We start from the raw sequence: 14,030 nt of genomic DNA on the forward strand, positions 1-14,030 counted from the left end.
AAAATTTTTTTAATCACCAAAAATTCCAAGTAATGAAAAATTGGTCGATTTTGAACCCTGCAAAAACCAATTTCAAGGGTTTTTTGGTGAAATTAGGTTCCCCTTCTCTGACCAGCTTTAGTACAGATTTTTTCTACAACAGCGGTTTGTTTTCTCCAAGTAGTATTTGAATTCCCTTCTCCATTAATGCTACCACTGCTGCTAAATCTATTTTTTAATCCAGAAATGCTTTAGACAAAAGTTGACATACAAATTATACAAAGAGGATCAGACTGCTCCACCTTTCACTGAAAATCAGCCACTTCCAGTTGACAGCAGATGTTTAACAGCAAACAGCAACACTACAAAACAGAAAGTGTGTAAAGATACTCTCTCCCACTGAACCTGCAGAGGAAGTTTAGGAAGGTAAAATGGAAGGCACCAGAACTGGAGTTAGGTCAAGACACTGGAGTTAGTACTCAGTCTGGTGGAAAGAGCAATGGAATACTTAATGACCATGTGTGGTCAGGAGCTATGTTTTGTGGCTCATCTATAATGATTTTTGAGTTATGAATGTCGAAGTCACAGACCTGTGGGTTCTCAGTGAGTTCTGAATTTATGCAAGTTTTCCTGCAAATTCAAAATCCAAGGAAAAGCGAACATCTTGTGGATATGGACTTATACTGAAGCTACAGTCCAGAGCCTACAGAGGCTTCTGCCCTTGAGTCCAGGCAGGCTGATCACATGGCAGTAGTCCCTGGGGCTTTGGTTTGCTATGGACCACTATCTAGGAAGAAAAATCACAGATGCTCAGATTCTACAATAAAGGAGGCCATCGATAAATCTGATACTTTGCTTTCATCAAAAATTAAGTTCTCTTTTCCCCTGGCAGGCTGCAAGACACTCATTGCTTAGTTATATCCAAGACAATCCAAATCACTGTTCTCCATTGACTGGGTTTTTTCCTAGGTTCGTATACATTCCTGGTGCTATAACGGTGCATAATGGGTTATTTGATGCATCCAGTGACAAGGTCTCCAGCCTCACATAAAGTCAACTGGTTTCTTGCCTTTGAGCAAAGATATGGTAATTATCTTTTGTCCTAAACAGATTTCCACTTTCCAGACTTATTTTAGGGCTTTATTTTCTTTCACAAGCTGGTTATAGACCCACCTTTAGCAGAGTCACTAGTGTAATAACAGGAAAGTGACTGAAAAGGCCACTGTCTTAACCCATAGCTGCTCCTTGTGGGTCTTAAAAGTCACATCTGCTGGCCTTACTGACAGGTGTTTGGTCTCTCCTCCCACAGAACTGTTGCAGCCACGGGAGGGTGATCCAGATTTTATTCTGTCTTGTGCATCATTCAACAGAATGGTCAGCTAAATTCCGCCTGCAGAATCCTTATTCCCTGTGATGTCAGACAGCAGGAACCCGGCCGGATTTCTAGATTCAAGAGTGAGTTTGTGACCCCAGCAGTCAGTAAAAGTATCTTTTCACTTGTAAACTGAGCAAGTTTGATCTGGGAGTGATTGAGGCACAATAAATAGATGACCTCATGGTGTCATTTTACAGGTGGGAGCATACATGCTAGAACTAAGGGTGCACAGTCCACCACTGAAATGCAGCCACCTCTGGGGTGAACGGCAGCAGCTGGCCCATAGTGCTACACATTTCAGCCTGGAACACTGTGGCAGACTCCTATCCCCCTTTATGAAAAGAGCTATGGGATCAATAGGTCCTGGTTTTTAGCCAAGTCTTTACATGGTTTCCAATATTTTGGGAGCGCTTGACTTAATTGCAGGGAGCCGAGGGGCACTGATCATTTTGTCTTTATCCGACACAAGGGTGAGTTCCCTCAGAGAATGTACTGTAGGAACTCGTTAAAAGCCACATCATCTACTAGTGTTACAGGAGTGCTCTGTACAAGAGAGATGTCTGTATGTATGCAAATAATTACTAGATAACATGCCAGTAGGTAGCACGCAAGATTATGTAGCATCATTTCTGGGTGTTATAGGGCTAACCAACTTTTTTTTGTTGTGCACCATATTCTGCAGTTTTTTACAGGCTGCTCTTAACTCCAGCAGGGCTCCTGCCAAGGATCAGTGAATTAAAAGTATAATTAGTCAAACAGAACATGTGCCTCAAGCAATGACTTTAGATACTCAGAATCTTGTGATTCTGTGATCACCAGTGCAATTGCAAAACCTGCCCTTGAAAATTTAGGAGATTGAGCAAAATTCCTGCATGTGGCGAAATCCTTTAACTGCACAGACTGGCGGCATGCACTCCTCTCAGTTCAACACAGCTGTCCTGCATGGGTGTGGTCAGGTATAAAGAGAAAGATTGAGCCCAGGTCAATGCTGAGCATCAATCTACAGCCAGACGCACAACCCAGGTCTACAGAACCCAGCCCAGACCATCTGCAGCCACCATGGGCCGGACGTTCGTTTGGGTTGGTAAGTTTGCAACTGGAGATGAATTTATGTGGGATGTTACTGAATAGGACTGTTGAGTTTTATGGGATTTGGATGTGAGACTGTATAATGTATTCTTCACCCATGACGTGGATAATGGAAGGCATTGGGTTAGGCCAATTGCATCCTACAAAACGCCCACTACTAAAAAGAGGGTTAGAGAAAAGTTGCAACTGTCTAAACTGAAACCCAACATTTCTTGGGTTAACCAGTGCTGGGATGCTTAACTTCAGTGGTGTTGGTGGAAAAGAGGAACAATATCAACCCCTAAGGCAATATAGTATTATCCTCCATCTTGCAGCTGGGAAAACTTTAAGGCCGTAGAGGCCGATGGTTAGAGCTAGCATTAGAACTCAGGAGTTCCTAGCTCTCAGTTCTGTGCTCTTAATCCACCTCTCCCTGCACATTAGTTGATTTACTTTTCAAGGTAGTTCTCCTGGGTAAGATTCTTGAGCAGAACCTAAGCTCTGCTCAGCTATAACATGCAACAGTCTTTACTGCCATGTGCCGAGACTGGAGACTGAGAGTGACTTTGTCTTTGGAACTGACTTTGCAGCATGTGGTTCTCTCTGGCCCCCGTCAGGAGCCAAGGTCCCATGATAACAAGTAAGGCAAGGCACAACCCCTTCCCCAGGTGGGGAACTAGGAAGCAGAACAGAGGGGCAGTGGCATACGTTCGATAGTCACAATGGTCTCAGTAATAATGGGTCCACAAGAATATGTGTGGTCATTAGTTATGCAATGGACTTTAAATTTATTTCTAGTAGGAGAATTTCTGATTTCTGCATGGCTGGATCTAGACTGTTCTCAGTGGTGGCAGATGACAGAACAAGGAGCAATGGTCTCAAGTTGCAGGGGGGTGAGGTTTAGGTTGGATATTAGGAAAAACTTTTTCACTAGGAGGGTGGTGAAGCACTAGAATGGGTTACCTAGGGAGGTGGTGGAATCTCCTTCCTTAGAGGTTTTTAAGGTCAGGCTTGACAAAGCCCTGGCTGGGATGATTTAGTTGGGGATTGGCCCTGCTTTGAGCAGGGGGTTGGACTAGATGACCTCCTGAGGTCCCTTCCAACCCTAATATTCTATGATATTCTAGGCCTGGGGGAGGGATTTTTAAATAACAATCTTCTCTTCTGTTTTTATTTTGCTGTAGGTTTAGCTGTCTTGCTGTTTCTCCAATGCAGTAAGTCACCTTTTCCATGACCATCCATTTCTTAAAAGAGGCATGGGTAGTAGAAAAGAAGTCCCTTTGGATAACAGAATAAGGTCCAGTGTTTAGCTGGGATTCAGTAAGCCGTTTCCTTGGTCAGAGGTTTAATTTTGGAAGTGGTCTCTGTGAGCCTGATCCAAAACCTCCTGAAGTTTCATTAACTTCAGTGGGGTTTAGATGCTACCAATAAGCTCGAGTCAGTTATCTGTATGAAAGCTCTGTGAGCCCATCCACAGCCTGCGTGTGTGTAACTTAGCTACGTTCAGATGCAATGCTGCTTGCAGAGCAGTGGCAAACAAACAGCTGCCCTCCCATACTGTCCCATATGAGCACAAGTGGCCCATAGGCTGTGGGACACATTCACTTTGAGAACAGAGGCAACGGAGGTTGTTCCTACTTAGCTGACTCTTGTCCTGTCTCCATTCAAAGATTGGGCGTAACAGACCCACTTCTGGAGCATGGTTTAGATGTTCAAAGCCCTGTATCACTGCTGTACTACAATTCTCAGTGGGGCAGCCAGGGGCCTCCGCTGTGGGACAAAGTACAAAGCAAAACAACAGTGAGGCCTAGCATAGCCATTTCTACACCCAGGTGTGCAACCCACCTATTCTCAAAAGCTTTCGTCACGTCAGTACCAAAGCACGACCAGTCCCATTCTCCAGAGACTGGAAAGGAATTGGGAGGGCATTCCAAGTCCTTCTGGGGTTGGGGAACCATGCTAAAATGAGCACAGTTATGGCCCACATGGACTCAAGAGCTTGAATACTGTACAATGAAATTGAGAGAGTCTGTGAGGCCCTATGCTATCAGCCAACTGAAGGGGTGCATTGCATTTTGATTCCTTCCCTCAGTCCTCATCGCACCTTGACATCTCTCTCCTATTTCCACAGTCTCTGCTTGCAAACTGGTCTGTTACTTTACCAACTGGTCCCAGTACAGACCAGCCCAGGGGCGCTTCCTTCCTGAGGACATTGACCCCAACCTATGCACTCATCTCATTTATGCCTTTGCTGGCATGGACGACAACCGGATCACCACTGTGGAGGGGAACGATGAGCAGCATTACAAGACTTTCAACGGACTCAAAAGCAAGTGAGTCAAAGGGGAGAGGGGCCTATCTCCCAGCGCTGGGGTCTCACCCCTAGGGAATGGGGCTCTGGGTTTATCCTGAAGGAGGAGGCAGACCTGGGATTTAAGCTAAGGCTGTTTCTAGCTTCACCAAGGGAGAAAACTCCTTTGGAATCATTATTTATCATGTGCTCAGCAGTGTACAAGACCAAGTCAGTCCCTGGCCCAAGGACTTTAGAGTTTAACCTATCCTCTCCATGAGAAGAGTGGATGTGACAGTTTGAAGACTCATGTTGACATCACCATAAGTGTTAAAAAGCCCAACTTCTTGCATCTGAGAGGGATTCTTCTCTGAAAGATCCACTCAGACATAGAATGTACACGAATGGGTTTTCAGTAGGGTTATAGCAAAATAGAATGTATTATCAAGCGTTGGGGCACGAGCTAAACTAAAAGGGGGGAAACCCCACCATTCAGTATCTCAGCATAATCTGGGGATAGTGCCTTAAACTTTAGGGAGGTCCCAACTTCTCCTTCCTCCTGTTTATCTATAGGAAGGTTTGAGGGCGTTTACATTGCAGAAGTATGGAAGCTTTCCCACAGATTAAGCGTCCAGATCGGGGTAGGCAACCTATGGCACGCGTGCCGAAGGCGGCACACAAGCTGATTTTCAGTGGCACTCACACTGCCCGGGTCCTGGCCACCGGTCCGGGGGGGGGGGGGGGGGGGGGAGACTCTGCCTTTTAATTTAATTTTAAATGAAGCTCCTTAAACATTTTAAAAACCTTATTTACTTTGCATACAACAGTAGATTAGTTATATATTATACACATAAAAAGAGACCTTCTAAAAATGTTTAAATGTATTACTGGCACACGAAACCTTAAATTAGAGTGAATAAATGAAGACTCGGCACCCCACTTCTGAAAGGTTGCCGACCCCTGATCCAGATTATGGCTGTGTTTATTAAGATTGGAGAACACTTGCAAGTCCAAGTGTGAGGGACACAATGAAAGTGAGCTTTTTCAGCTGCTTTTAATGCCACCTTTTCTCCCACCCAGGAATCCTGGGCTGAAGACCCTCTTGGCCATTGGTGGTTGGAATTTTGGCTCTGAAAAGTAAGATGAGAGGATGTTTGTTTTCTGCATGAAAAGCGTGAGGCGGGGGGAGTGGATTATGCTAAACCTCAAAATCCTGTGATGTCCAGGAGAGTCAGAACAGTAGCATGTAGGAAGGAGACTGTGCATTCTATCTACCAACATTAGGCACTTAGATACTATGGCAATGGCGGTCGTATGAGTGCCTCATAACACACCCGTAGTTAGCCTCAACACCTCTGTAAGGTAGGTTTTTGTACAGATGGGGAACCGAGACAGACACTACATGACTTTCCCAAGGCGCACCCAGTCTGTGACAGAGCAGGAACTGAATCTGGGTTTCCTCATTCCTAGACTAGTGCCCAGCTCATTAGTATTATATTTCAGAGCTCAGTCTCCAAAGACAATCAGTATCAGGTGTACACCGCCTCGTGATGCCCACATCAATGTTCAGTACAACCTGGAGTTAGTGGAGTCACTTCAGCTTGACACTGGTTTAAGAACAAGTTCTCGCCTGTGGGTCATTATGCCCTTTTTTGACTAAAATTTGTCACTGAGGAGGTTGCCCCAGGATTTTCATTCTGGGCTTTTTGTCATGAAGAGGTGGTCTTGGAAGGCAGAAGCTCAAATATTGTGTTTGGTACTGAGATTTGTGTGGTAACATTTTGGGAAGTTTCCAAATCTCTCGTGCTCTTTGACAGCAATAGAGTTACTAGCAGCTGTGAAGTCTTTGGTATTGACAACAATTCATCTCATCAGTGCTTAGCAACTTAGATTTTTTTATATTCATTTGTAAAGCGTTAAACCCGAAGCTCTCCCTGAAAGCTGTCTCCAAAGCAAACAATATTCAGACTAGTGTTTTGCAGACAGAGTCTCCTTCCTGCTCTGGATGTGACGTGGGGCTGGAATTTAAAGTGAGGTGGGGCTGAATATGACCCTGCGAGGACCAGTAGCCTTTCCTCCCAGCTGTATGTAGCCCCAGGGCTGGTGCAAGGAAGTTTCGCGCCCTAGGCAAAACTTCCACTTTGCACGTGCGCCGCCCGCCCCAGACCTGCAGCAGCTCCCCCACCCCTGCCCTGAGGCACCTCCCCATGGCAGCTCCCCCCACCCCAGGGAGCCATGCGGCAGCTCCCCACCACAGCTCATCTCTGCTCCGCCTCCTCCCCGAGCACGCCACCCCCGCTCTAATTCTCCTCCCCTCCCAGGCTTGTGGTGCCAAACAGCTGATTGGCGCCGCAAGCCTGGGAGGCGGGAGAAGTGGAGCAGCGATGGCATGCTCAGGGATGGGGCTCTGCGGTAGCTCCCCCCCCCGCCCTGAGGCACCCCTGTGGCAGCTTCCTCCCCCGGGGAGCCGTGCGGCAGCTCCCCACCCCAGCTCACCTCTGCTCCGCCTCCTCCCCGAGCACACCACCCCCTGCTCTAATTCTCCTCCCAGGCTTGCGGTGCCAAATAGCTGATTGGCACTGCAAGTCTGGGAGGCGGGAGAAGTGGAGCAGTGACCGCGCACTCCGGGAGGAACGCTGTAAAAAAAATTGGGGGCACCGCTTTTTGGCGCCCCCAAATCTTGGCGCCCTGGGCAACCGCCTAGTTCGCCTTAATGGTAGCACCAGCCCTGTGTAGCCCTCTGTGCTGCTGAGTTTATCTTCTGGACACAGCAACTGTAAACTAGCCCCCAAATCTGCAGCGGGTGGTTAGCAGCACAGACAGGGTAGTGAACGTGTCACTTCCATGCTAGGTTCTCCAGCATGGTGTCCACACCTGGTAATCGGCGGACATTCATCCTCTCTGTGGTTGAATTCCTGCGCAAGTATGAATTTGATGGTCTGGACCTAGACTGGGAATATCCAGGTGCAAGGGGAAGCCCACCTGAGGATAAACAGCGTTTCACTGTTCTGGTCCAGGTACAGTAAGACCTAGGAGTACAGCCCCCTCCTTCCATTGCCAAGGCAGAGATTATAAGGATGCAGGACATGTGTTTTGTCCTCATATTTCACCTGCAAACACTACACAGTCTGCAAAGTCAAAGTCAAAGCTGGAGCGTTCTCTAAGGTAGAGACAGCGACCATCTGAAAGGATCAAACAAGTGACGGAATCAAGTCACCAGACTGTTCGAGCATCTGAACTATGTTTTTTGGATCCAAGCTTTGGGCTCGTCTCTAGCTCAGATCTCCAAAGAGTGGGGGAAGAGTGTATCCAAGGGGCATACAGGTAAAGTCAGGGATTGGACTTCCTAGCCTGCTGGCACCTGGCTCAAGGAATCCCCACCAGATGAGCAGACACATAATGCCCCCAATGTCAGAAGATACTGATCAGCCACTTTGATTATTTACTTCCTGGAATCTACCATCAAGTCCTGTGCCTTCCCAGAGTCAAATCATTTACAGCATCAGCCCTGAATACGTTAATAAATTGATCAAATATGTGATCTAATTGGCATGACCCACAGCTACTAGAATGCTCAGGACCCTACTCTAACTGTGTTTGTCAGACATGTGTCCAGTCTCTCCTTTAGTTTAGATTTGCTTTTTTTGAAAGAAAAAAAAGATGGAAGGCATAATTAAAAAGGGGATAATTGATGGTTGTTTGGGGCTTTCTATTATTCCCCCTCAGGAAATGGCTGAAGAATTCAAGGAGGAAGCCAAGAGGACAGGGAAAGAGCGGCTGCTGTTGACTGCTGCTGTGGCAGCTGGGAAGGAAAACATCGATGGAGCCTATGAAGTCGAGAACATCTCAAAGTGAGTCTATCCAGCCACACAGTTTTACAGAGGACAGTCAAGCTACAGGACCAAATTCTATTACCCAGGATGCTTTGCAACACTTCTCTTGCAGAGGGAAAATCAATGTCATCTTGATTCCTTATTCTCCCTTTGTAGGGCCTTGGACTTCATTAACCTCATGACGTATGACTTCCACGGTTCCTGGGAAAAGATCACAGGACACGTCAGTCCTCTCTACAAAGGGAAAACCGACACTGGATCTGCTGTGTACAGTAACACTGTAAGTGTCAAAGAACTTTGTAGGTGACCCCTCCTTCTGACAAATAAATAGAGCTCAGCTGCAGGAAATGGTTGAAAAGTCACATTTCCAACAAACCTGCATGTATCATCCTTACCCCGGTGCAAGTATCAGAACTTGCGTCACAAGCCCCAGACAACAGACATTCAGTGGCTGTATCACAGTTTGGTTGCAAACTCCAAAAACTGTTCCAGCACCCCTGTTACATGGAGAGACTTCATGTCTGATCCCCCCGTATAGGACTATGCTGTGACGTACTGGAGGAACAAGGGTGCTCCAGCTGAGAAGATCATCATGGGAATCCCCATCTATGGACGGTCTTTCACCCTCTCTTCCTCCGAGACAGAGGTTGGTGCCCCTGCCTTTGGGCCTGGATCACTCGGCCCTTTCACTCGAGAGGCAGGATTCTGGGCCTATTATGAGGTAGGAAAGAATTCACTTTTCCTGCAAGCAGCTCATTAAATGCTCCTGGGTCTACTGTGATTTAAATATGGTGCCTTGAAACTGCCCCTTTGATCCTTCTATTGGCAAACATGCTAATATTCGTAAGATTATTAATTAATTCAAAGTCAGCCAATCTCAATGGTCTCTTCCCATCTCTCCATTTCTATATTTTTTTCAGATCTGTACTTTCCAGAAAGATGGCACCACCAAAAGGATTGAGGAACAGAAAGTCCCGTATTCCTTCAAGGAGAACCAGTGGGTGGGGTATGACGACCAGCAGAGCATTAAAACCAAAGTAAGCAGTTCCTATGCATTCTTCTTGCCACACATTGTGGAAGGCTGGAGGGGGGGCTATTGGAACCTTCCCGTAGCCCAGAGAGATGGGCTCCACTTTGTAGCATTGTGCGTATCAGCAGACAATGCTTTGTGTGTCCCTAGACTGTGCATCTGAGAATCTCAATGCACTTCACCAAAGTTAACTTGTTAAGCCTCCAGTCCTGCCTACCTTCTGGGAAGGCTAGTGTTATCCCATTTTACAGATGGGGAAATCAAGGCACAGAAAGGTAGGGTGACCAGACAGCAAGTGTGAAAAATCAGGACAGGATTTAATAGGAGGTAATAGGAGCCTATATAAGAAAAAGACCCCAAAATCGGGACTGTCCCTATAAAATCGGGACATCTGGTCACCCTACAGAAGGAGAACGTGACTCGCTTGAAGTCACAGCAAAAGATGAGACTAGAAGATGACTTATGTGGTGTGCTGTGAGCGGAAACACTGGCCCATCAGCAGGTGAATTCAGCAAACAGGCCCCCCACAAACCCACACAATCTTTTCCTTGAGTGTAAAGTGTAGGAGAGAGGATCCAGACAATGTTCTGGGGCAGGGAAGTTTCATGACTTGCAATCGGCTCCACCCTGGCAACAGGTTCTTAAGGTCATATGAGATTTCAGACCAAGCAGGAAGCAGCACAGGGCTGTAAACATCCCAGACATGAGCACCCTTAACCCAAACGGGATTCCTGCCTACATGGAGATTCATTGGTTCAAGCATAGGCAAGCTTTTAGCATGCACTTGCCCCTTCTCCCATCCACCTCTCAACCTCATGGCAGGTTGTTTTGGACTTGCAAGAGGCTCCTTAGGTGAGTAACAGTTGCTGGAGTTCTAACAGAGGCGAGATGTTTTAACTTCCGTCTCCCACCGGCACCCAATGTCACAGTTTCAGAGATTTTTCCTCTCCCAGGTTCAGTATCTGAAGAAGAAAAGTCTGGGAGGGGCCATGGTCTGGGCCATTGATCTGGATGATTTCAGCGACTCATTCTGCGGCCAGGGGAAGTACCCTCTTCTGCAAACTCTGAAGAAAGAGCTGAGATGCGGTAAAGCATGAGTTAAGGGTCTGCCCCATACAGATAATGCAATATCTTCTTGACACATGTATTTTTTTATTATTGGGCAAGAGATTTTTCGGGGGCAGGGAGAGAGAATGAATTGCAAACTTGCACCACAGCCTCCGCCTCCTCTGAACACTCTCAGAGTCTCCAGGGAAAGCCCTAATGGCAAAAACATTTAGGTAATACACCACTTTTCTTTGAAACGCCCACGGCCAGCTTTTGGTTCAGAGCGCAAAGGCTGGAGCGGCATCAGTGCCCAGACTAAAGAGGGGAGCCTGGGACACAAAACACCCTGATGAACGTTGTCTGAAATCTTTGCATTAGGCCACGTTGTTATGCCTCCTAAAAATTCACTCATGCAAGCCCATTGGGAATACTGGGGAAAAAGCCACGTCACTAGGGAAATATAGAGAATTGGAAGAGTTTGCATCTAACGCTCATGAGCTGAGCCACCAAACCTGCCAAAAGCAGGCTGGGAAATTACACATCAGAGACCCCTCCCCAGCATCATAGCTTGTCTTTGATTAGCTCAAAGCTGATTTAGTTTAAAGCCACGCCTCTTGTGCATTATTTGTTTCTCCCCCCAGGCCTGTTTCCATGTTATTCTCCATGTGCCCTGTTCTCTCTGCTCTGCCAGATCACCACCGTCACACATTTGTATCCCTCTTGGAAACTCATTTCTCATACAATCCTCCCAATAAACCAATCCACTTTCAACCCCACCCTATTTAGATACATTATAAAAAAGATCAACCAGAAATACTGCCATGGTTTGTGCATCTCTAAAGTAAATAGCCACATTGCATTGCTGTAACATTTTTCCTCACTTATCCCATTCCCCTCCCTTGTTTCCCTCCCCTATGTCATGGGCAAACTCTTCAGAGCAAGGTCCTAGGAGACTTTGGAGTGCTACCAATAATCTATCCAGCCACCATGTATTTACGCTTCAACATTAAGTCACCTTTAGTTTTACAGGTGTCTCTACCCAAAAGTCTCTAAATAGTGTAGCATAACATAGTCCATATTTATCGCACCAAACAGTAATTTACCAGATCGCCTTTCTATGGCATTTGATTCAGAGTTAGAATCCTTGTGGACTTTATGCCAAGTCCACTACAACTGCTGCGTATCAAAAGGTTGTCCTACTGTTGGTTTGTTCTGCCCTAGAGAGCCACTGATCTAGCTATTGGCCCCTTTACATCATCGCTCGTTCATATTTCACAATAAAAAGCCCGGTGTCACCTAACAACCATTTAAACCACCACCAAGCGGTCTAAGGGATTGACCACAAAATGTCTCCCTTCGTTCCATTTTCTTTCTGACTAGTAGATGCCGATAACATTGTTCTTTCTGCTAATGCCTCCGCAGGGCCGGTTCAGACAACGCCTGTTCCAGAAACCACCGTCAGCACCACTACATCACCGCCAACTGTTTCATCCTCAACCCTCAGCTTCACTACACTACCATCCATCCCTGCGACAAGTACCAACTCCACGACCAGCAGGTTTTGCCTCCATAAGGCCAATGGGATCTACCCGGTCCCCGAGGCCCACGCCATGTTCTACATATGTGCCAACAGGCGCACCTTCCGAATGTCCTGCCCGGAAGGGTTGATTTTCGACTACTTATGCAAATGTTGCAACTGGCCTTAAAAGCAAAGAGCCTCAAATCACCTTCAAGGAGAATGAAATAAGAGATAGATTCGTATCAGCTCAGATAGTTTAGTTTCCTCTGCCATCAAATCCGAGCTTAGGAGATGGTCTATATTGCAAGTGTCTCCAGCAACCTTCTTCTCTGTCCTGGGTGAGTTACTTTCAGGGGCAACAACCATCGCAGTAATACAGGTCAGAGTTAGGGAGGAGAGTGAGCGGAAGCAGAATATTGGCACTGACAAGCAGGGCTGATGGATTTTCAAACTGTCGTGCATTTATTTCTTCATTTTGCATTGGTCTCTTTTAGAGTCTGGCTTCATCCTCTGTCCTTATTTCATGTTTGTTTGCTCCAAGAAAATAAAGCTTTCATTTGTAAATGAAGTTGTTGTACTTTTCTTCTATTGGGTAGAAGTGTCAGGCCCTATAAGCTACTGAAAAATGGGGCAGGGAGGCAGGAAGGAATGAGGAGATTTATGGCCTCTTTACATCCTTACATCAATATAGTATCCTAGAGTTTGATGTGTGGTTCACTAGACAGGACAGAAGCATCATGCATTATCTCAGCTCCATATTATCCCTCTTGGAGAGCTCAGCAAGATAAATTCAAGATGTACTGGAGTGTCTGTAGGAGAACACCATCTGCTATTAGTCCAGTCTGCCACAGGTGTCAAAGTTGTTTCTTCATCTTGCGTGCTTACCCAGGAAGGTTCGACTCAGACACTCAGGGCCGGTGCTACCATTAAGGCGAACTAGGCGGTTGCCTAGGGCGCCAAGAATTGGGGGCACCAAAAAGCGGTGCCCCCAATTTTTTTTTACAGTGTTCCTCCCCGAGCACACTGTTGCTGCTCCACTTTTCCCGCCTCCCAGGTTTGCAGCGCCAATCAGCTGTTTGGCGCCACAAGCCTGGGAGGAGAATTAGAGCAGGGGCAGCCTGCTCAGAGAGGAGGCGGAGCAGAGGTGAGCTGGGGTGGGGAGCTGCCGCATGGCTCCCTGGGGGGGGGGAGAGCTGCTGCGGGGTGGGGGAGGGCGTCTCAGGGCAGGGGGGGGCGGGAAGCTGCCGCAGGGCTGGGGGGTGGGGTGCAAGGTGGAAGTTTCGCCTAGGGCGTGAAACTTCCTTGCACCGGCCCTGGTTATATGGTTTTCAAATCATGCACAGGAAGGTCAAGTGATCTTTCTGATACCAGAGACCCAGCCCCCCCCCCCAAACCTAGGTCTTCCATTGGCCAGGACTTTGCTGTTCCCACTGGGCCAGTGACCCTCTCAAAAGCAGAAATCCTGTCACAAGTGCAGATCTCTGGGCCATTAAACTTAGGGATAGATTCACAATATTTCCACCAGATAATAAAGGTGGCCTTACATCTGCTATGGGAATGACTTTAACTGCCTGGGACTCCGAATACATAAAAAGCATCCGATTTCTTCCTCTCCAAGGAGTCCAAGGGCTGTGGTTTTTATTTGTCTTTGATATTTCGGAGGCATGTAACTTGGTATCTAATCACGAAGCCTTCACAAATTCACTTCCTGAAGAGAACAGAGAGGCACCAACAGACCAGCCTGCAGAATCCAACACAGGTCATCCATCATTGCCCACGTGGACTGACCCAGATGAACTGAAGTTTAGGCCTTACCTACATGCTAAGGTGGTCACATTAGTGGGGCAGGGATCTTTCTGAATGATTAGAAATGCAGGCAGCAACTGTCA

At 46.9% G+C, this 14,030-nt stretch overlaps 1 protein-coding gene across 1 annotated transcript; it reads left to right on the forward strand.

Moving 5' to 3' along the window:
• Positions 1-953: 953 nt before the first annotated feature.
• Positions 954-12,681, forward strand: LOC117875824 (chitotriosidase-1-like). Its single transcript, XM_034767312.1, has 13 exons — positions 954-1,065; positions 1,289-1,434; positions 2,037-2,438; positions 3,607-3,636; positions 4,554-4,755; positions 5,793-5,849; positions 7,564-7,729; positions 8,439-8,563; positions 8,702-8,825; positions 9,084-9,266; positions 9,466-9,582; positions 10,529-10,661; positions 12,045-12,681. The coding sequence occupies exons 3-13, from the start codon at positions 2,414-2,416 to the stop codon at positions 12,326-12,328; spliced, it is 1,446 nt and encodes a 481-aa protein (XP_034623203.1). The 5' UTR covers positions 954-1,065; positions 1,289-1,434; positions 2,037-2,413; the 3' UTR covers positions 12,329-12,681.
• The last annotated feature ends 1,349 nt before the right edge of the window (positions 12,682-14,030 follow it).

Source organism: Trachemys scripta, chromosome 4 (assembly GCF_013100865.1).
Source record: "Trachemys scripta elegans isolate TJP31775 chromosome 4, CAS_Tse_1.0, whole genome shotgun sequence".
Taxonomy (NCBI): Eukaryota; Metazoa; Chordata; order Testudines; family Emydidae; genus Trachemys; species Trachemys scripta.